Source organism: Octopus bimaculoides, chromosome 4 (genome assembly GCF_046866305.1).
Source record: "Octopus bimaculoides isolate indiv1 chromosome 4, ASM4686630v1, whole genome shotgun sequence".
In the NCBI taxonomy this organism is placed as follows: domain Eukaryota; kingdom Metazoa; phylum Mollusca; class Cephalopoda; order Octopoda; family Octopodidae; genus Octopus; species Octopus bimaculoides.
The window spans coordinates 59861139-59885135 of NC_142931.1; the positions used below are offsets into that span (position 1 = coordinate 59861139).

The following is a 23997-nucleotide window of genomic DNA, read 5'->3' on the forward strand; positions in this document are numbered from 1 at the left end:
AGGCAGATGATCAAGATTCTGTACATCTGACATAGAGTTCATTACTATGAAATTTGCTGCAGGCATTTTCACAGATTTCATTTCAATCAAGTTATAGAGTGCCTAAAATATTGATGGATTCAGTGTGGACCTGAAGTGTGTAATTTCTTCTCCAGATCTATGCCTACATTACATTCATCTGAAAAACAGCCTGTGTTGTAACAAAAGATCTCGAACTTATCCTATCTGTCGAAATACATTTTCCTACTTGCACTGGAAAATGTCTGCCTATGGAAAAATTTGGATTCAGCACTCACAAAACACTCACTAGCCATACAGTACTCCTACTATTTTCCACTGGCCCATCATAGACTATCATCATTGAGAAGTAAATGTCTTTGCTAGGGATATACTGTATTGCTGGTGATGGGATTTAAAACAGCCACCCATCACTTATTGTGTTCTTAGCCCAATATATTTGACCAGAAAATATGTAAATAATGCCTTAAATGGTTTGGTGCTTGTAGTGGTTACTTGTTAAAGCTTGTTAAGAACTCAAACCTTTCCTTTTTTTGTAATGGAAAACATATTTATAGGTGAAATAATTCCTTTCTGGAACAATGAAACTTATAGCCAATGAAGCTATGTTGAAGACTGCCTATGCAACTCAAATGTACTTGTTGTAGAAGAGACAAGTTCAAGTCTCATTGGCAGGTTCGAGTCTCATTCAACATTCTCTACTAAAGGGTTTTTCAGCTTTGGGTTTCCCTGTTTCAAAAAGGAATTATTTCACATTTTCTCAGTTTCTAAATTCTTATGATGTCAACAGCATATTTATGGGTATTTTTCATTGGTAGTTATTTATAATCTCAATATTATAATATATGAAAGTAATCAATTGCTGAACTATGATTATAACCTTGTTATAATTCCCACTTAAGGCAATTTCACATATAGCACTAAGCCTTTAGGTTGGAGGTGGAGGGGGTGCTTTCAAGCACACCAACAACTTCATATCTATACAAAATTCATGTAATTATAACAAAAAATTGCTATTCCTAGTTTCTAGGTGTTGTTTCTCCTTATCTTTTCAATTGTACTCACATCAAAATACCTATTTTGTCTTATAAAATATTATTATCTGGTCTATTACCTGTCTTTCGATCTTTCCACACTCTCTCTCTCTCCTTCCCTCTATAGGCTCAAATCACTAATCTCTTCATATACTATTCAGTAAACTCAAACTGAAGAAAAGGGACTAAAAAACTTGCCCATTTGCTTTGTTGCACTCTTCTACCTCATTTACAACTATCCAACATGCTTCTCCTTATTTCTTCTCCAACAAAGGGCCCTGTCTAGAATGTTTGTATTCACCTACCTAAACAACATACTAACCTATTCTATATTATGAACTCTATCACCAATTAGTTTGGCTAATTTATTTTTAGAGAAAATGGTTACTGCAAAGAGATGTTTTTTAAAAAAAATGGTGATTACAAAAATTTTCCAGATTTATTTTGCAATTCTAAGAGTTCTCAAACCAGTTCAGTTTATTTGAATACACATACAAATACAGCAAAAATGTAGAATTCAGTCTAAATTGGTGGACCAACAAAAATAAAAGCAATTACAAGTCGTAGGTAACAGATTTCATCAGTAACTGGCAATATTAAACATACAGTTCTATATTTAAGAAATGAGGAATTATGTACATTATTTACATTTGACGGATATTTGTCCTCATCTTGTTTGTTGTTAACACAATGTTTCAGCTGATATAACCCTCCAGCCTTCATCAGGTGTCTTGGGGAAATTTCGAACCTGGGTTCTCATTCCTAAGATATTTTTCGATGTTGTTGTTGTTATTATCATTATTATTATTATTATTATTATTATTATTATTGTTATTATAATTCAGGTCACTGCCTGGAATCGAACTCTGAATCTTGGGGTTAGTAGCCGTGCTCTTAAGCACTATGCCATATGCCCAAGATTCCAAGTTCGATTCCAGGCAGTGACCTGAATAATAATAACAGAAAAATAACTTAGGAATGAGAACCCAGGTTCGAAATTTCCCCAAGACACCTGATGGAGGCTGGAAGGTATATCAGCTGAAACGTTGTGTTAACAACAAACAAGATGAGGACAAATATCCATCAAATGTAAATAATGTAAATATTAAACATATAAAAAAATATCGAAGCAAAGAAATATATTTCAGTAGTAATTACAGTGACATGATTACACTGGCAAATAAATATGCAAGCATTGTCGTCGTCATCATCATTTAACATCTTCCTTCCATGCATGTGGATTGGATGGTTTGATAGGAGCTGGAAATCAAAAAAATGCACCAAGCTCTGCTGTCAGCTATGGTATGGTTTCTACAGATGGATGTCCTTCCTAATGCCAAACACTTTACAGAGTGTACTGGGTACTTTTTACATGGCACCAGCACCAGTGAGGTCACCAAGTAACTCGCAAGACAAAGACCCCTTGATTGAGTGGGGAGTAATATTGAGGGAAGTGGTTTTATGCCAAGTGGTGAGGGGTTAGAGCAGTGGTTCTCAACCAGGGTCCATATGCCCCCTCAGGTTCCATTTAAGACTTTTGGGGGGGATCCACAGTTATTTATTAAGGGTCCATGAAAAAGTTTTACTTTAGATGTATTTATTGCAAGAAACAGCTAGGTTTCTTTTTCTAACATTTTACATGTTTCAATCTTCATTAATATGTGAAAAACAAAAGAGGAATTTTGAACTAGTTTATAAACATCGATTGACTATGGGGGTCCACCAGAATAAGATAGTAATCAAAGGGGTCATTAGGCAAAAAATGGCTGTGAACCACTGGGTTAGAGTATGAATAGAGGGACAGAAACAGACATCTTGCAGTAAAGGAGATACATGACCATCTCAGATGGAGAGAGAGAGGAAAGAAATATGGTGGAAATGTAATGGGAGATTACATTTTACTCAAGTTACAGAGAAATATATATAAATGAAGTGAAAGCAAGGATTGCATATTGTGTGGGTGTACATTTAAGTTGTGTTTGTGTTTAAAGCAATTTGTATTAACACAAGCTTGGTTGTGTAGTTAAGAAATTTGCTTCACAAGTATGTAGCTTCAGGTTTATTTCACTGCATGATACCTTGAACGAAGAGCTACTACAATAACCTTAGGTCAACCAACAAATTGTCAATGGGCTTTAGCAGATGAAAAACAGTCAGAAGCTTCTTGGAGGAACCATTTCTATTATTAATGGCAGACATAATCCATCTCTTGGTTTAACACCACCACCTGACCTTTGGTGTCTCTTATAAAGAATAATCTTTTGCAAGCATTGGTCAGGTCTCCAATCTGAGGATAGCTTCCTTTGACTAGTCTCAGAGTTCATAAAACATGTCATGGGTGTTGCTCTTTCTTCCTCTGATGAAGCTGTTTAAAAGAAAACTTTTTTTTCTGAACCTGTATCACTGTTCTTTTGCTCAGTAAGGCTTACTAACTTTCTGATCAACCCACTATGCTTCTCTGTAGCTTATTTCAATAAATGGTTTCAACAAGATTTTAAAAAACACTATTACTTACTGTAAATTTGTTTAATATTCTTCTTGCTAAGTGATCATATCAAATACTTACTTTAAACAACCTCATAAAAACAGTATTAGTTCAAGGCTAGTCTACTACTTTTCAGAGTTATAGACTCATTATATCTGCTTAGGATCTATCTGTACAGTAATTAGATTGTTGTAGTTGTGGAAGTATATTTAATGGACAGAACATTAAAAGACCAATTTATATTCAGATATCTATATATATATTTTATAACATATTATTATTAATATCAGGAAATCAATATTAGAAAATTCATCGGAAAGATATATACATGTGTAGAATAATTGTTGCATTAAAACTATATGTAAAAATATATGAAAATATGTATAAGTATAAATATATAATATAATCATAATAAATGTCAGATTAAAAATTTTGAATTAAGTTTTAATTTTTATGATCGTTTCACAAAAGCGCTGCCCTAATAATGGAATCCTATATTGATAAGCATTTATAGACAACTCTTCTGCTCTTCAGAGATATAAAATTTTGAATTTGTATAATTTATCGAATGGTATTTTTTTTTTTTTAAATATGAAGTAATATTATAAAAAGGTGTTTGCTTGAAATATAAATCAAACATTAAAAATTACTGCTTTGCATTAACTAAAGATTTATTCAGATATCTAGTGAAAGAAAATTAATATATTAATATCTTCTGCTGTTGAGTCTTCAACAAAAAGCAAAATTTGTCTGGAGTTCTTCCCAATACCTTTCAATGAAAAAATTAATCATTCAGTGGTATTGTTCCTTTTACAACATATCTGAATATACTGTTTTTTTTACTATTCTAATCGTTATGTGTTTTTATTCATAACTATATTGTTTTCAAAAATCCCAAGCATATATGAATGTAAGGAAATAGTCTCCCAAATTTGTGGTTTTCCAAATATGATCTTACTAGGATCTGTCTTTCTCTCTTTCCTATCTCTATATACACAATACTCCAACTCATGCAAGGTGTTATATTTGGAAAGAATACATGTTAACAAATCTTTCAAAACTTGCTTGACTACTAAAAGGATTGTCATCATCACATGCAGTAAAATAAGAACCATGTATAAGGAAAACAATGATCTGAATAATACATGTTACTTTGTAGTAGAACGTGACTACAAAACGTTCTCACGCATTTGCTTCATACTGTATTTCACAAAATGCACTGAACCGCAAAAGAAACATGAGTTGTGTGTGACTATGAAATATGTTTTAATTTCATTATGTTAGAGATAAATTTTGATAATTCTGATAAAGTCAATTTCTTGGATGCACTTTGACCACAGTCTGAGTTGTCGTGTTCTGGTAGTGGGCAGATCCAGCTCATCGAGATTGTAGGGCATGACATGTTCAATACCGTGTATGCCTTCCCTGAGCATTCAAAACAGCCATACACCATTGGTACATGGGAGTGCATTAGGTGGTTCACAAAAGCCATTGACCCCTGTGCCCACACCTTGAGGAAAGCTGCCTCCAGTTACACACGAGTTGTCAGCCTTGGGACCACCTGGTTCAGCCGTCTCTGGATTTCGTCTGTATTCAAATCTAGGCTGAGAGCTGGCCACAGCATGGTTCCAATGTTGTGCTGATGTCGGAAGTCCATAGTGACCCTGACCATGTGGAATGGAGTATTGTCCTACTGGAACATGTGGCTATGGTGATGCGCGAAGAGTGGTACGGTGAGGTCTTAGGATCTGGTCAACGCTGCGCTGTGATGCCATTCTCTCTGCCTGCACCAACATTTTGGAACACATGGGGCCCAATTCTCTGATTCAGGCCTATAGCACCCCAAAGCATGATGCTTTGGCCACCCTATGCATCTCTCTCCATGACACCTGTATCTCTGTAGTGTTCACCTCCCCTACACCACACTCTCACTCTGCCACCCAAGTTCCGGCTCTCATCAGAGAAGACTATCAACCTCTGTTGTTGATGCCACCAATGTCAGTGTTGTGTACACACTGTAGTTGTGGCAGGTGGTAGGACAGGCTCTTGAGCAGGATGACAACAATGCAGGTTGTTGGCAGCCAGTCGACACCGTACCGTGTCATCACTGATGGGTCAATGGTCTTGCAAGTTGTCACACTGGCCAGTTCAGAAGCCCATCATGTGTGTTGGGGCAGAGTGCATGTATGTGTGTTGGGAGCAGGGTGCATGTGTATGTGTGTGTATGAAAAAGCAATCTGATAAACTGGTGTGTCAAACAGAGGTATTTTGTTGTATTTATTCCACCAAGTTGTTTAGACACCTCTTTGCTATTTTTGCCATTGAAAATACAGTAAACACGCTTTCATACAATGATGAGAGCAATTTACATGGGGTAACTTTACATTAAGGAGTGGAACATACAATTTCCTGTTATTCAGATCGCTCATCAGTCAGAGTGGCTGTTCTAGGGCATCTTCCAGGGCAGCTCCTTTTCCATTTTGTCTGCTGGGACCATGAGGTGGTCTGAATTACAGGAAATTGGACATTCCACTCCTTAATATAAAGTTACTCCATATAAATTGCTCTTAGTACAGTAAACTAGTTATTTGAAACTTATAACCAGCAATGCAATTATTTTCAATATTCTTAATACAGAATGATGATAATATTGAAAGGATAAAAAACAGATGACATTAATATTTCCAGTTATGCTGGTAGAAAAATGATTTGTGTTATTGAGATACATTGCTTGCTTAGAAACTTGTGCCAGGACAATACACAAGAAGAACTATAGTTAAGAGATAATGCATACCTATTACAACTTATACATTGATAAATGGTTATACTAAGTCACTTCAGATTAAAGATATTTTGAATGTGATACAAATATATAACGGTTCAATTGGGTTTTATTAACATGTTATTTTAACAATTTGGTACTGAATCAAAACATATGAGTTACTTAGTGCCTATATATACATGTGTGTATAGGTGCAGACATAGCTGAGTGGTATGAGGTTGCTTCCCAACCTCATTGTCCTTGGGTCAGTCCCACTGTGTGGTACCTTGGGCAAGTGTCTTCTATTATAGTCTCAGCCAACCAAAACCTTTTTGAGCAGATTTGGTAGACAGACACCAAAAGAAGCTCATCAAATATATGTATGTGTATATATTACTGTCTCCTTGCCTTGATTTCATGTGATTGTTGTAAATGAATGTCACCATCTTGCAAGTCATTCATAAAAATATGTCTGGTTGTGGGGAATGTTATCTTGAAACAAGTTAATGGTTGGTCACAGCTGTAGAAAATCTGCCTCCAAATTCCATCCAGTCCATGCAAGCATGGAAAAGTGGTCGTCAAAATAATGTTGTGTTTGTATGTGTATGTATGTGCATGCGCACATGCATGCATGTGAAACTTCCACAAGAATTATTTTATAAATTTCCTTTGTTAAATTGAAATGTTCAAACTAAGGTCAAATTTCACATAAAATGACAAATCTAAGCTAGAAGATTCAACATCAAACAAAATATTTTTTTTCTTTTTATTTTACATAAAATATGGGTGAGAGATATAATATAACCTTTGTCTGTTTACTTTTATCTCATTACTATTTAAATATTGAGTTCAAATTATCTATTCTCTTTGATTTGCAAAAATTAATCTTGTGCCAGTTCAAAAGAAATCATTATACAAGGCTGAAAGAAAAATGCATTTTAACTTACATTTTTATTGAAATAAACCTCCACTAGAGAGGGTACAGTAAAAAGAAGAAAAATAAAAAGTTATTAATTCTATGAAGCATTTTAATGTATTTAGAATGAGTGTATATGAGTACACAGATACTTTAAAATCAATATTTCCCATTGTTTTGCCTGTCCTACATATCAGCCCTAATTATAAGGTTGTCAGATAAATTTGTTCATTTTCTTTTTTCCCCCTCTTTTATTTTAATCTTTATTTTTCATCACCAATTTTAACAAATCAGTCAATAATATATTCTCCTTCATTGTTCATACTTCTTGCCAATGTCCCACTAGCTTGTCAAATGCTTTGATGGCAGAAATTACCTGGTCTTGACTAGAATTCAAGATGCATTTTCAGCTCCACTTTGTTGTGGAATAAAATGCCATGCAGATTGGTGGAGGGAGACTGTAAAAGATGATAATCTGAAGACATTATATCAGGAAAACACAGTGGATGTAGTAGAACTTCCCAAATGAGCTCTTGAATAGCATTTTTAGTCAAATTAGCAATGTGGGGATGAGTTGTGTAGAAACTGCATGCCATATTGCCAATCAGGTTGTTTCAGCTGGATTGCATTGTTGAGCTGGTGTGTTTGCTGATTGTAAAACTCTTTACTGATTGCCCTTTTCAAGTATTTTGTAGCAGACTAGCTCTTCCCAATCCTACCAAATGCAGATCATTGGCTTGAGGTGTTGCTTGCTTTTCAGGACTCAGCTGTTCTTTCTTCTTCTTCATATTGACATCATAAAGATACAATTTTTCATTGTCAGTGACAATGCAGTGTAGAAATTTCTGTGTCCACAAGTAACCTTGTGTTAAGGGCAAGTAAACTGGTGGCAATAGAGGAGTACTGGAGTTTCTCTCTTTTGTTTAGAGCATGTGATACCTATGCACTAAGTTTTGGATCTTACCTCTTGAGTGAAGGTGATGGGTGATGGCATCATGAGAGCACCCCATCTGCTGGGCCAATTCCTTTATGAATTGGCATCGAACCTCATAGATGAGCTTGTTCAATCAATCATCATTGAACTGAACAGGTCAGCTGGAACACAGAGAATCTGAGATCAAATTTCCCCTCCTGTAGCATCGTAAACTATTTCTGTGCAGTTCTTTCAGTTATAATGCCTTCTCCATACACAGTACAAATGTCTCAAGTAGCTTTGACAGCTTTGGAACCTTGATTGAAAGCACAAAAAAGCAGGTGCTGAAAATACTCCCCCCCCCCCCCTTTTTTTTTTTTTTTTTTTTTTTTTTTTTGAACCTGTCTGCTTGACACTACATCATCGAATGTCTGAAAAGAGATAAAAATTTCTTCAAATTTCATAAATAATAACCAGAAGACCAAAAGTTGTAGAGGAAGAATAGATCTACAAAATCCCATAAAAAACATGTAATAAAAATATTTTCTGTCTTAATTGAAGTAACATTGCAAAGAAACAAACAAATTTATCTGACAACCCAATCATCAATCATCTTGTGAAAGCTTTTGGTCTTTAAAATTTTGGTATTTTAAAACCAATATTCCTATCAAAATCTCTTACTCATTATTGTTACTGTTATCACTAAATTAATTTTTTTTCCCCTTTTATTTAGTTAGGATTAGAAGGCTTTGGATTATGAAAAAAGAAACATTGTCCCATCACTTCTGTAAAATGTTTCTACTAAATAAACTAAAGAAAGTTATTTTTTACACTACCAACATTTGATCTATTATGTTAATCAAATTTATATTTACTTTTGATGTTGTTATTTTTATCTTGTTTCTCAAGTGTGTATATTAGTGAGTGCGTGTATATTAATGTGTGTACGACAGAGAGCAAGAGAGAACAAGGTATTATACAAATACTGATATAAAAATTCTAAAATATACCTGTTAGATAAAAGTCAGATTTTATCTTAAACAGTTTGTTCACATTTTAATCTTATTTTAAGAACCCTTTTGATAAAGAATATTTTGTTATAGATCAAAGCAATACAGTTCCAATTGCTGTTCAATTACTAATGAAATAGATAGAGATTAACTATCTAATTGGAGAGGCAGAATGATGTTGACAGTTATCTTATTAATCACTGTTCTTCTCACTGATAATAATAATCCTGCCTTCATTCTACTGCTTCCTTTACAGTTGTGTCGGTGTTGCCTACCCTGGGCTACTGTAAGTTTTAGTTGATATACCCTGGCTAAAGTTGATAACCCCAACCTAGCCACATCTAAGTTGCCTTTACACGCTTTCCTTTTCCTTACCCTTATAAGATGATAATAATAATAATGTTGGTGATGATAACAATGATTTCTTTTGAAGTGGGCATAAGGCCAGTTTTGCAAGAGTTACTATAGGATATATGATTTGAACCAACAGCAATATTACTGGGGATTTTCTTTCTTTTTTTTTTTTTTTTTTTTTTCCTCTCAAAAGGATAACAGGCAAAGTTAGCTACAACTAGATTTGAACTCAGTATTAAATTGCATTTTGCTCAGTATTAAATCTCATGGTCAAATTCTGATGGGATTGAATTTATTATAACATCCCTTTAGGAAGGGGGTATTGATTTAATTGACCAAACCTTGCCCCCAAAATGTGATGCCTTGTACCAAGGTAAGAAATCATTATTATTCAGTGAAATATTTCTGTTAGAAATCATTGTAATTAGTTCTTTATGCTCTGAATTTCAAATATTATTGAGGTCAGCTTTGCCTTTCATCCTTCCATGAGGACAATGGAGAAGGTGGGGAGGATCAATAAGATCTGTACCAGTCCAAGTATTTGTGAGAGAGTGGTGGGGTCAATATATCAAATGTTCCCTCTTCTAAAATTTTTGGCCTTGTGCCTATTGTAAGAAATCATTATTATTATTATTATTATTAAAAAGCAATTTTGCCCAATGTTTTCGTCTTCCTTGCTATCTCAACCTTCTTTTTTCTCTGTTAATGCTTTCAGACATAAATCCTTTGTGTTTTACAATTTTCAGTCAGTCATGATGAAAACTCAATTCCTTTCAATTATTATTCACACTTCTTTCATTTCAAAGATCTTTCATCATTTAGGTTAAGCTTATTGCCATTCTCATTATCAAAATTTCATTTTTTTCACCCCCTATTTTTTAAACTATTTTCTGTCTGCGCAGCAGAATGTAGCTACGTATAATTTATCTCTATTGCATTCTTGGCTTCTAACTGGATTTCCTCTGTCTGTCTCTCTGTCTCTCTCTCTCTCCTCTTCCTTTCTGTTTTAGCGTTGCAAGAAGCAAGTTATGCTGCATGATAGAACTGTCTGGGTTATCTTGTAGACTGACTACAGTGTATTAAATGATCCCTTCCATTTATATTGCTCCATGTTAGAAAAGAACCAAGAAATGCAACATTTTTATTTTCAATTTCATTTTAGTAAAGTGGAAAATGAAGAAGTTACAACTATCATGTATTTCAGTACAAGTGATAGTTATCTAATTTAATTTGAATGCCTTCAATTTAAAAGGAAAATCTACTCTAGCTTGTAGAACTCAATTGGATGGAGAAATGAAATCATTATAAAATGCATAAAAAGTATTGATATATATTTAAGGATTAACAACATTAGTAGTAGTAGTTGCTGTTTTAGTAAGTTGTAGCAGTAGCAAGTGCAGTCTGGCACTGTTTGCACTTCATCAGTAGTATCAAATGGAAGAACTAAACCCTACAAAATGGACCAAATCAAGCCAAACCAAACAGTTTTATATGAAATATAAATTTCATTATTAGCTATTTTATGGTGACCCAAGAACTTATTAGGTTATTAAACATTTCCATTTCATTTTTTTGTTTAGTTATTCATTTTATTTAGACTTACAATAAATTTTGTATGTTTTTGCTACTTTTTGGACAGCAAAATCATCTTCATTCATTGCTATTTTATTGTTGTTTGGTTGTTTACATTCTGCTGTTTTCTTATGCTCTGACTTTGTATGGTAAACTATTTTATATTTGTAGAGTAAATCCACACAAATCCGAGGATTCTGTTGGAGTAACAACACTGAAATTGTCTTTGTCACAGATCAGGCAGTGGAATTCTATCAAGTATGTTGAAAATTTATAATTTTTTTCTAGCATATTTTTCTATGACTGAGGTAAGCATTGCAGCTGGCCAACTTGATAGAATGTTGGTCCACTGATGAAGAGAGTTTGTTGTAGTTGTTTAATCACCTCAAGGCATCCTTGACAGAAGGTTTTCCAGCTGTGAACATTATCATTTTGTACACTTTGCATTACATTGTACAATATTTCCTTCCTTTTTTTTTTTTTAAACAATAGGGTGTAGTTTAAGGTAAATGTGGATGTTATGTCTAACAAGTCTAGCAATTGTATAAAGACTCCTTCAATGGCTCAAAATGTTTCTGCTTTTGAGCACATGCTATGTCTATGACCAAAATAACAGCTGTACTGAAATTCTGTTTTTATTGATATTAATGCAACAAAAGCCTAAAGGGTTTTTGATTTTTGTCATCTTTAAATAGTGACCTTGGACATATAGACTGTAAAATAAATATAGTCATCAACAAATTATGGCAAGCCTATTATAACCGGAAAAATGTCTATTATCATCTATTAGATATTTCAATTATTTAATTTTTTTTTTTTTGTAAGTATCACTCCAAAGCAAGCTTCGCCTAGAATCCACCCTCTCTTTTCAAAAGCTTTCATCCCTTCATCCTTTAAGTCATGTCCTCTAAGCTCTAAATAGATACCAACAGCTCAGTTGTATAAATATGGAAAGTAGAAATCTTGCAGCTCAGATTTTAACTTCCATCCCAACTTTGCCCCACAGCATAAATACAAAAGATAGCATTGATCAGCAAGGTTGAATGAATTATTAAATAATAATGTTGTTACATTGATGTTGATGCTGCTGATGAGGATGATGATGATGATGATGATTGTAATTTTCATAAACCTCCATAAATAGAGCATTTAATCAAACACTGTTTCTGATCTTTTGTACTGTTAACATTCTTCTTGAACTAAAATACTATTCAAATTTTTTTTTCCTTGCAGATTTCTCCAGAAAAAAAATCTTTGAAATGTCTTAAAACCTTTTCTCTGTCCATCAATTGGTTTGTTTGGCTAGTAAGTTACTAATTCTATTTTGTTGTTATTGACCATTTTCATACTAGTTACTATTTTAAATGAATTTAATAAGCCAAAGAATGTGTGTACACTCACACCAATTGGAGGATGCAGATAAGTTTGCTTTGTTATTTCTTGGTGAACCCAACATTTCTAGGCTTTTCGGCAAATCTGTTGTTACATAGGCCAGTGTTCCTATGAATATAGGTACAAACATAAATTTATAGTCTGGATATAAAAGCTATAAGTTTCTCATTATTTCCTTTAGATGTTCTAGTTTTCTCCAATTTTAGATGCAACATCACATCAACTAGGTAGCTAACTGCTATAACAGTCCATGTACATGATTTTTATACACTGTCTCATAGAATTATAGCAAACCTCTTTGCATCATGTTGCTGTTTTTGTTGGAATATTCCACCAGTATTCCTTATTTTTAAAGTTATGGATATATTTTGGTTCTAGTGTACCTTGGTATAACCATCTGGACTATCCTTCTTACAGATAGCTTTGTAAATGGTATTAACCTCAGTGTTATGTCTCATGGAAAGGTAATACCTTACATACATTTTTGGACAGTTTCGTCATGTGGTTGATATGTACCACACCAGCATGATCAACATTCATTTTCTATCACAACATGGAGGCTCAGAAGTATCTTTATTTCTTTTATTGATGAAGTATTTAATAGCTGTGTCTTGTTCCTGGATAGCAAAGGCATAGCCTTCTAGGTGAGATGTGAGTCTTCCACAAACCATGGAAAGGCTGCACTTTGTCAGTATTGTCATTATGTATGTTAGGCATGTATGTCATTCTAACACTTAGAGAACTGAACTTAGCCTATATATCATGAGTGTTGCAGGAAGAACACAAGAATGTTGTGTGTGATTGTTGAAGCTTCAAATGAAAGAAAATAAAGTTAAAAGTTGATGGAGAAACACTACAATTAGACAAGGACTAGTGAGAGATATAATGAAACTGGCTTTATGCATTCATTCAACAAACTACCATTAAACATTGTGTGTTTATAAACACTTGATTCAAGCTACGGACTATTATTGCCTGGCTAAGGCTAATTATGATTTAGACTGGACAAAACAGTAAGCTATTGTAATTATTTTGGCCAACCTTGCATATGTTTGTGTGTGTTATGGAAATTTCCCATTTTAGTATTATATGGCCAGTTCTTCTGATGGAAGGCTATACAGTAGGGAACACTCCTGTAAGTTGGGGTGTGAACCAGTAATGGGGAGAAGTTAGAGAAGCTGGTGGAGGTAAATATTAGGAAATTGCATGATTTAAAAATCCATGTATTTATGTCCCTTCAATCAGCTTTTTAATCTTTGTCAACTTCATTTACAGCCTGTAAACTGTGTATTGTTAGTGTCTTCTGGAATTGTTGGCAATACTCTGAATCCATTCCAGTTCAAGGTAAGCTACTGGGCAGTTTCTACTGATCTGTCAGGCAAAGTATTTAATATGTTTTGATGAGTGTGATCTTGTTTTACAGATACATTCTTTTATTTTATTAGTTTCAATCTATTTGGACTGTGACTATACTGGGACAGTGGCATCAAAGTTTTATATTTTTACTTGATTATATCAACTTCAGAACCGTTTTGTTTCTTATTCCTGTTAAATAGCTAAATCCACCATGGTGTAAAGGGACGTGAATCAAACTTGGTCTAAATACCAGAAGGTATATTTAATCAAGACCAATGTGTGAGCTATCCTTCTCTAATAATATATACACACTCACACACTCTCTCTCACATATACGATGGGTTTCTGTCTACTGAATTCTATTCATAATGCATTGGACAACTCAAGGATTTAATAGAAATCACTTATCCAAGGAGCCAGTTTGGGATTGATCTTAGAGCAACATGATTTAAAGCTTATTTTATATTATTTATTTATTTTTTTAATAATTTCTTTAGTTTTCTATGCTAGTTCAGATGGAATAGTGTGCATTATTTCCATATGGAAACAGAACGGTTCTTAGATTAAGGTACAGAAATACTGAGCACATTGTTATGAAGTGCAAACCTTGTAGAGGCACTGTGTTGTACAATTGGACAAGATGTTTCATTGTTTGTCTCAGTTTGCCTAACAGGATTGACAAAATTCCACTTTTAATTTATCATTGACTTCTCTTCAGTAAAAATAATTGCTTTTCAGTAAAAATAATTACTCCATCAAATATCATCCTACACTTGCTAACCAAGAAAAATTGGGTGTAAAACTGCACAGATAAATCTAAATATTATTTTATTAGTTTCAGTCACTGAACTGTAACCATCCTGGGGCACCACCATCAAGAGTTTAGTCAACTATTTCATCTCCAGTACTTTTTTTCAGGCACTTATTTTATCAAATGTGAATGACAAAAGAGTAACACTGACTTGGGCAAGATTTGAGCTCAGAACATAAAACTATATCAATCAGTAAGGCCTCCAAAGAATTTTGTCCAACACCACTGATCCCGTTAATCCATCACCCTAAATATATATGAACTGTTGAAATAAACTTTTGGTTATTGCTAGTTGCCCAGTTAAACTCTGCTACCTGGCTCTTGGGTGTCTTTAGTGGATTCCATTCTGTTGCAAGCATTGAAGCCAAATCAGAAGATAATCTTTGGATCATGTTGCTCTTCCTCCTCTTTGTCATTGAAAATTATTTAAGGAGCACACCATTGTGATGGATTTTAGAATTTGATCTGGTAACCTTTCAATCACTGGTCTAGCATTTTAATCTCCTATTTTTATATTCCTTATTCTATCTCTTTTCTTTCTTTTGAAACTCATAAATAAGCACCTATCTATGTGATTGCTTCACTTGCTATAATAGCAACTAATCTTCCTTAAATTACACCCTACTGACTTAAGAATATGTTAGTCCTAGAAATACTGTTTCCAAAAAACAAAAAAAGAAATGGTGGAATGATTGCAGCTGGAATGCCTTTGAACAATTGCTTATTTGATCAAGACTGACTTGAGGCTAAGTTACAATCACATTTCTTTATGTATTTGCCTACCCAACTTAGCTGCAACAACCACAGAACATAACATGTGCCCACATCACAGAGATGATTAGGTCCATGCTTCTACAGTTGGAAACACCTTCTTACAGAGTAATTTTTATTTAAATACCTTTTATTGGAAAATAATACATTCTTTGTTTTGTTGTTAATATCTGAACAATTTTTTTCTTTTACTTTTTCAGCCTAGTACTGTAAATCGTCTGCCAAAATTTGAAGTAGACCTTCCAGCCGTACCTAAACCTGCTAAACAGACTTTACTGCAGCGGGATGTGACTATGGCTTGTCTGTATGTATAATTTATACTTATCATCTCTGTAAAATATAACAATTGTTACAGTAAAGTATCACACGCTTCCATATTTCTTCAACAGATAGATATAATTACATGCACACTGATATGTGTTTTTGGGTGTCTATATAGTTGTTTCAATAATGATTTCTGAGACATAAATGTTAATGGAATGACTAATAGGTTTTCAGACATATGTTTTGGAGAATTTTAATTGCAAATTAAGCATAAAAAATTAAATTTCACCTCTTTCTTGAACTTAGCATAGATATTTAGAAGGCAAGATCATGCATTTATTATAGTATGCATGATACATAAAATTAACATTCCAAGTAAAATATATAATTTTTGTATTGTTGTAGCTGGATATCTTAGAATTTGCAGTTCTACAATGAATAAAAGAGTGTCTCTACTTAATAGATATGATCTTAAACATATGTAAAATAAAGGAATTCATATAAATGTTACCTAAAGAAAACAATTTGACATCATAAGGAAAAATCAGAACTATTTAAATCAATTTTTCATTATATATGAAGTAATAAAGGTGTGGATAAAATAAAACGTTTCTCTAATTTTAAAATTAAAATTATATATTATTTACATTTGACGGATATTTGTCCTCATCTTGTTTGTTACTATTATTATATTATTATTATTATTATTACTAATCAGGTCGCTGCCGTGAATCGAACTCGGAATCTTGGGGTTAGTAGCCCGTGCTCTCAACCACTATGCCATATGCCTGTGGGCAATTATGGAGTGAATTTTAGGGCTTATAAATCTATTATTTTTCTATCCTTCTTCAATACCGGTTCCCATATGCTATTCATATCTGCACTCAAGACACCTGACGAAGGCTGGAGGGTATATCAGCCAAAACGTTGTGTTAACAACAAACAAGATGAGGACAAATATCCGTCAAATGTAAATAATGTAAATAATGTAAATAATTCCTCATCTCTTAAATATAGAACTGTAAAATTATATAATTATAAATATAATGATTATTCATGAAATAATAGTTTGTAGTAAATCAATTAGCTTTATCATTTAAAACTGGCACATTTGTTCAATTAGTATGTGTTGGTATTAACAGAAAATAAATTAGCTAAATAAAAATTTGAAAAAGAAATATATATAAATGCATTAAGTGGATAAAGATATATGTGTATTGTATACAGAATAAAGTCATTGCTCTGGAAGTGTCTAGAATTTAGAAAGTGGTTTTCATTTTATTTTGAACAAAATTTTATCCTTAACACTTTAGTATTTAGATTACTCTATCAACACTAATACTTATTTATTCACATTATTTTGAATTAATCCTACATTATCTCATAGATTCGAGATTTCAATGAGATGATTGTTTATTTTTAGAATGACATTGTAGGATAGGTGTGATAGGTCAGACCTGACCAGTTTGAACATATTTGGACTAGTTATTGCTAGTTTAAATACTTAAAGGTTATTGAGTATAAATTATAGTTCCCAATGATTTAATGTATATAAATAATTTGTATAATTTTGTTAAACAGGTATGGCATAGTGTATATAATAGTGTTACGGCATCAGCCACGTGGTGGCAGTGCTGGTGCTGAAATAGTACTGTATCAACTTCAGAAGTAAGTTCTTCTATTTTATCATCAGTATTTCCTTCTTTATTATTTAATGCCTACTTTTTTATGCTATCACATTTTGGATGTGTTTTCATCTTTCCATATGTCTCAATATTGCATCAACTCCCTTTCTCTAAACTCTCCTGTAATATATCCATAGATCATTTGCATTCATTGTCATTAAAAAATCAAGGACTGCCTTACAAAGAAATCTTTTATTAGCACTCTACCTTAGTACTATTTATATCATATCATCTTGCAGTTTCCTTGAGCAGGGACCTTGGTACCATCTTCCAAAAGCATCAGATAACATAGTTCTTTCAACAGTTCAAAGACACAGCTACTACATGAACCAAAGAAACAGATTTGCATTCACTCTTTATTCCCAAACATGAAGTACACAGAGTCAAAAACTTCAGTCATTTCAAAATGTCTGATCCATTGTGGCAACCTCAAACATATACCATTTACTAAATTAGTGTATCAATGCTTTTCACTTCAGTTATCAAAAGCTCAAGTATAACTCACATTGAAATACTTGGTAGATGTTATTGTTACACATCATGATATCCTTTACTGCATCGGGCTAATTAGCTCACCAGGTTAAATAGTAAAGACTCAGTCATCAACACACTGCAACCATTGCTTCATGGAAATTCCGCGTCTGTAGCTACTACAATGAACTTTACTCATTTTTAACTGAAAAGCTGTGTATCACCTCCATTTTGGTTTATTTGATGTACCAACATCTCCTTATCATCCACACTGTATCTTACACCTGTAAATCCATACTTTAGACACTTTTCCCAAGCATTCATCTTTAGAACTAAAAAAACTCTTCAGTTTCCTTTCACCATGATTTTCCTACAGGCATCAAAGTGCATGGGTGCAGTTTTTCTCTCAAAACTGAATAATGTTTAAATAGTGCTACTTTTCCAAGCTACAAAGTTCAAATTAGTGTGAAAAAGAAACCCAGTTTGTTGGTAAACAGAAAGTCCCATAGGTACATCATGTCCTTAATATGTGTATTTTTGGTTTGTTTATACATAGCCAGAATAGTTTTCATAAGTCATTTACTCACTTCTAGTTTTTTTATTTTGTTCACTATACAATGTAAACACGATTAGCTTAATAACTAGTCTCAGCATTTTTCCCCCAACTCTTCTTGCAACTTCAGAGAAAAGAAGCACTAGCCATTATACTTATTAGTTGAAAAGATAGTGCTCACGACTTAATAGTGACAACATCATAATGGATGATGATTTGACCTTAATTTGCAGATTATAATCAAGACATATTGGTAGACTAAGGGTTTGAAGGGAAGACTCAACTTGACAATGTTAGACAATAATTTTTTTTTTTTTAATTTATAGCTTACTCAGAGAATAGTGTTTGCAAGGCTTCTGAGACTTGTGGAGGAGAAGAGAAGAGGAAACTTTAATTATTGGGTTACTGCACTATGAAACAGCATCAATACTGTATTTTCAAGCATACAAGTTGATGTAACACATAGTGTAAATATTCAAACAGTGTCACTATCTTTTCAAATCCTGCTGCATTTCACATGGAATTTTCAGTCTGCCAAAGTTGTCTTGGTGTATAAGTTGACCTACTTTTTTTGATTGTAGATTTTGGTCTGAAAAATTTGATTTGCATGCTAGGAAAATACAGTATGTCAAGTTATACTCAGACAAAAAATAGAGTCCTAATATTTGGACCAGAATAGATTCTGCTAAAGGTACCCAAGAATGATGTTAAACTATGCTACAGATTAAGTCTCCCATCCAAGAAGGGAAAAATTCAGTTCATTTGATGGTCTTTCACAAATTTTACTTCTCTTTAATTTCATTCACAAGGCTTGTTTTGGCCCTTGGCTAATAGAAAAGAGTTTGTCCAAAGTGCCATGCTGTGTGTTCAAACTTATTAACTACATGGCCATTCCTGAACCAATATTTGAATACTTTTATACTAAATGCACCTATAACTTCTGTTCTAAGTAAGAACTTTAATACAATTGCTTTTTATCCTTTTGTTAATATTTTGACCTTTAAATATCTCTATAATTTCAAACTTTGCAGAGAAAGTCCAGCAAAGAAAACCAATATATTACGTCTCGATATGAGTGGTCGTTTTGCTGTGAATACAGTAGACAATTTGATAATTGTTCACCACCAAGCCTCTCGTGTAAGTATTCTAGATTCTGCTTATTAACATCTTAAGTAAAAGCTATGTCAGAACCAGCCTTAGTGTTTGATGTAAGATTTGTACAGAATCATAGTTTATAGACAGCAATATGTTAACCTACAATCCTTGGTCTACTTTGTTTAGATCCTCTAAGAATCTTGTTTCATGGCATTAAGCAAATGCATCATAAATCTCCTCTTCAGTAGCATGCTGGTCTATCACAGATAACATTCCTAAATTATATGGTGTCTGTTCCTGACAGCCGGGTAAACTGAAGTCATGTAAAGTGTTCTTCCCAGATACACAACAACATGCATTTAGCAAATTTGGAATCAGAAATAATGAAAATAATTGATAGGTACTCCAATAGTTTATCTATTCAACCAAGTACAAAATAACCACCACCACACACAAATGGGGATTAGATCTAATAAAAGGAATTGTATAGATCTAATCCCTATGGTACTACCTTCGAGTGTATGATTGATTTATTTCAACTCAGTATTTAAATAAAGTTATTTTATCAAATCCCCTCCCCTAACTCTCCTGAAGGCAAAATGGCAGTTAACTTGCATACATACTGTTTGATTATATGTAATTATTATTCTTTCTATTGTTGTAGACTTCAATGATATTTGATATCAACCTTCCTGGAGAATCTGATAACTACATAATGTGTCATCACCCTGTACTCTCACCGCTACCAATTAAGCCTTTCCGTTTGTTTCTACCACCTGGTAAGTCTTCATACTCTTTATCCATTCTTCATCATCTTCATCATTTAATTTCCGTTGTCCATGCTAGCATGGGTTGGACGGTTTGACCAGGGCTGGCAAGCTGGAAGGCTGCACCAGATTCCAGTCTGATTTGGCATGGTTCTACAGCTGGATGCCCTTCCTAACGTCAACTATTCTGAGAGTGTAATGGGTGCTTTTACGTGCCACCTATGTGTCTTATTCCACAAAATAATAGCCTACAATTTATGATGTGAAAAACCTTCATTCTTTATGTTGTTATTTTAATGTCTTTTTTATTTCATTTTCTCTATTGCCAACAGTTTTTTGTTTGTTTTCCAATGCTACGTTTATCCCATTGATTTCCGTCAAGAACATTTTATTCAACCTACATTACTTCATTTCACCTAGCTGTTGAAAGATGATACTAAATCATATGGAGATATTTGCCTATGAGAGACTGACCTCTTCTCTACCGATAAATTTGTCATTCCACTTCACCCAATGAAACCAGAGCTAAGCACTGGTTTTCAAATACCTGTCTTTGTTGAACCCCCAAGTCTGCTCTTTTTGAGCTGACCTGCAAGAAAAGATGTTTCAGTTAAAACTATTTTGACTTTTAGTATATCTAAAAATACACTACACACAATTTTTTTAGTTTTTTTTATGGTAGAATGTGATTTCTGCTGCTTTTTTGATGCAACTGTTTTTTTTTTAAGTTCTGTACTGTATATTCTGAGTTCAAATACTACTGCCTACCACCCTTTGGAACTTGTTAAAATAGTGATAGACTTGGGAAGTTCTTCAGCAGGTACTTATGTATATCAGTTTATTACTCTCCATGGCACTACACCAACTGGTAGAAAAGACAATATCTTATATTTTATATAAATGTTCATATATCCCACTTTTAGAGTAGATACATTGTGCCCCTATACGTCATAAAATGACATTGAAAGGGTTAGTGACAGAAAAGGTATCCTGCTAGAAAAACCTCCCTCAGAAAACCCATCCAACTCATGCCAGCATGGAAAGTTATAAAATGGTAAAATGATATACAGTTGAGATATCTCATGGATTAAACATGAAAACCCTAATAGATATTCTTTTATAAATGGAAAATAAGTTAATAATACAGGAAGTTTAAAATAACCAATTCTTTTAGTAATTTCATTCTTTTACTTTGTATGAAGCTGTGTCTGTTTACAGTTACCAGTTTATGATTTTACATTTTTGCTGTTTTCTATTTAATGCTGTCTTTGCCTTTTCTTTACAGCTCCTAGTCTTCCAGTTGGAACAGAGAAGACAGAATACACTTTTGAATTATGTATCCTTTTCTAAAGTTTTTTCTTTCATATAGCTTGCCCCTTTTTATTGTATGTCTGCCATACACTCTAGGATTCATAAGACTAGGCCCTAATCCAGTCTGCATGGCATACAAGTAACTGAGATTACAACACTCCCCTTGAACAGGACACAGGTGTTACAGAGTTCACTTCCTAAATATTGCTGTTATATTCATTTATAGCTGAGTGAATTGGAGCAACATAAAATAATTTTGTTCAAAAACACAATGCACAGCCCAATCTGGCAATTAAAACCATGATCTTACAATCATGAGTACAATATCCTAATCACTAGATCACATTCTTTCCCACTTTTAATTGTAGATCATCCTAAAAAAATTTTAACATAAGGTGAATAAAACAGCAGATTAAATATTTACAATCTTCTGTCTATTTCAAGTTCTATTACTTCTGAGATCAACTTCCTCTACCATTTCTTAAGAATTTCTCAAATAAGCACATGTAACAGAAACTAGTGCAAAAGCCTCTAGAGAAGTATTCCAACGACTGGGAACTTGATCATGATGAATGTATTAGGATGGAATCACTTCGATCAACAATATCCATCTCTATCATCATCATAGTTTCACATATGTTTTCCATGTTCACATAGGTTGCATGGCTTGACTGAAGCTGGAAAGCCAGAAAACTGCACCAAGCTCTATTATCTGTTTTGGCATGGTTTTTACTTGTGCTTGTGCCATGTAAAAAACACTCTGTCCACTCTGCTGGGTGGTTGGTGTTAGGAAGGGCATCCAGCTGTGAAAACTGTGCCAAAACAGATACAGAAGTCTGGTGCAGTCTCCTGTCAAACCGTCCAACCCATGCCAGCAGGAAAGGCAGACAGTAAATGATGATGATGATGATGCTCTTCTTAATGTCAACCACTTTACAGTGTAGACTGGATGTTTTTTACATGGCACCAGCACTGGTAAAGTCTGTTTTGGCCTGGTTTTTACAGTTGGATGCCCTTCCTAATACCAACCACTCCGCAGAGTGGACTGGGTGCTTTTTACATGGCACCAGCACTGCAAGTTTATAGTTTTTTTTCCAAGCTTAAAATCTAATATTGATTAACATTCACAGGAACTGCAGAAAGTCCACATTTTATAAATGTTCTTATTTTTGCTTTGATACTTAAATTCATAGATCTTGGTGACACCATTTGATTATGTCTTTGATTTAATTCCTTAGTTAAGGTTGTTTAACTCTTTCATTAACATATTTCTGTTAAAATACACTGCTTTTGTTTCAGTTAATTTTGGAAATAATGAAGAATTTAGTAAAATAATTGTGTCATTATGAAGAAAACTTTTGAAATATAAATTCACAGGAAATTTTGATAGAAGGTTTGAAATTAGATCTCTTTAAAACAGAAAGGTTGTATCATACAATTTACGGGCAGTTTTGTCAGATTGATGTCAAATGGGTTAAATTATCACACTTGAACTTGTTTATTATGTTAGAAATTTCAAATATGTCTTTTGATTTCACTCCATAGTTAAGGTTGCTTAAAGCATAACACTTGAGCACATCATGACAAGCAGATTATATTAAGAATTTATCATTATATTTTTAAGTATAGAACTGATTGCTTCATGTCAATATTTTCAAATGTTATGTTGAAAGCTTACTGTGAATAAAGTCTTGGGATACACTTGCTCCAGATTTGGAATTTTATGTCTGTGCTAGAAAACTTTTTTTTTTTTTAAGATCACCCTTTTTCTTTTTTTTTTTCTCTTATTTTCTCTCTGTTGTTTCTGTTAGTTTATTTCTTGACAAATTACAGATTCAGATAATTGGATTGTATTCCAGCCTGATATTATTATTGATGCTAAACTTGGTAAGTTCCATTATATTTTCCCTTTCTGTATTTGCATCTTTCCTCTCTCCCCTTTATTTACTGAAAAACTTCTTGATGTGTTAAAACATATCAAAGTATTCAAGTATAGGTTGTGCCGGTGGCACATAAAAAGCACCATTCAAGCATGGTCGATGCCAGTACCACCAGACTGGCCCTTGTATCAGTGGAACATAAAAAGTACCCACTACACTCTTGGAGTGGTTGGCGTTAGGAAGGGCATCCAGCCATTGAAACTTTGCCAGATCAGATTGGAGCCTGGTACAGCCTTTTGGCTTGCCAGTTCTCAGTCAAACCGTCCAACCCAGGATACTGCTTTGAAGAGTTTCACCAATCAAATCATTCCATGGGTCCATATTTTGCCAAACTATTAAGTTACAGGGACATGAATATCAGTTGTCAAGCACAATGACACACACACACACACATTCATTTGTTTGTTTTACTTCTTTTTCTCCATAATAGCATAAGTTAGACAAATACATATTATTGGGGCGTTGTTTACAGCTTGATGCCCTTCCTGTCACTAAGCCTTACTTGTTTTTCAAGTACA

The 23997-nt window shown here is 33.6% G+C and overlaps 1 protein-coding gene across 2 annotated transcripts in view; it reads left to right on the forward strand.

Annotated features, from left to right (window-relative positions):
* The window catches only part of LOC106881798 (regulator of MON1-CCZ1 complex), a 98355-nt gene that overhangs the window by 11811 nt on the left and 62547 nt on the right, over positions 1-23997 (forward strand). Inside the window, exons 5-14 of one of the 2 annotated variants that reach the window (XM_014932308.3) lie at positions 9394-9423; positions 11235-11321; positions 12297-12368; positions 13731-13799; positions 15594-15697; positions 17239-17325; positions 19398-19503; positions 20126-20240; positions 21514-21564; positions 23373-23426. In XM_014932308.3, the coding sequence (XP_014787794.1) occupies positions 9394-9423; positions 11235-11321; positions 12297-12368; positions 13731-13799; positions 15594-15697; positions 17239-17325; positions 19398-19503; positions 20126-20240; positions 21514-21564; positions 23373-23426 (775 nt within the window). The remainder of the gene's footprint in view (positions 1-9393; positions 9424-11234; positions 11322-12296; positions 12369-13730; positions 13800-15593; positions 15698-17238; positions 17326-19397; positions 19504-20125; positions 20241-21513; positions 21565-23372; positions 23427-23997) is intronic. The other variant, XM_014932309.3, reaches the window with a different exon arrangement.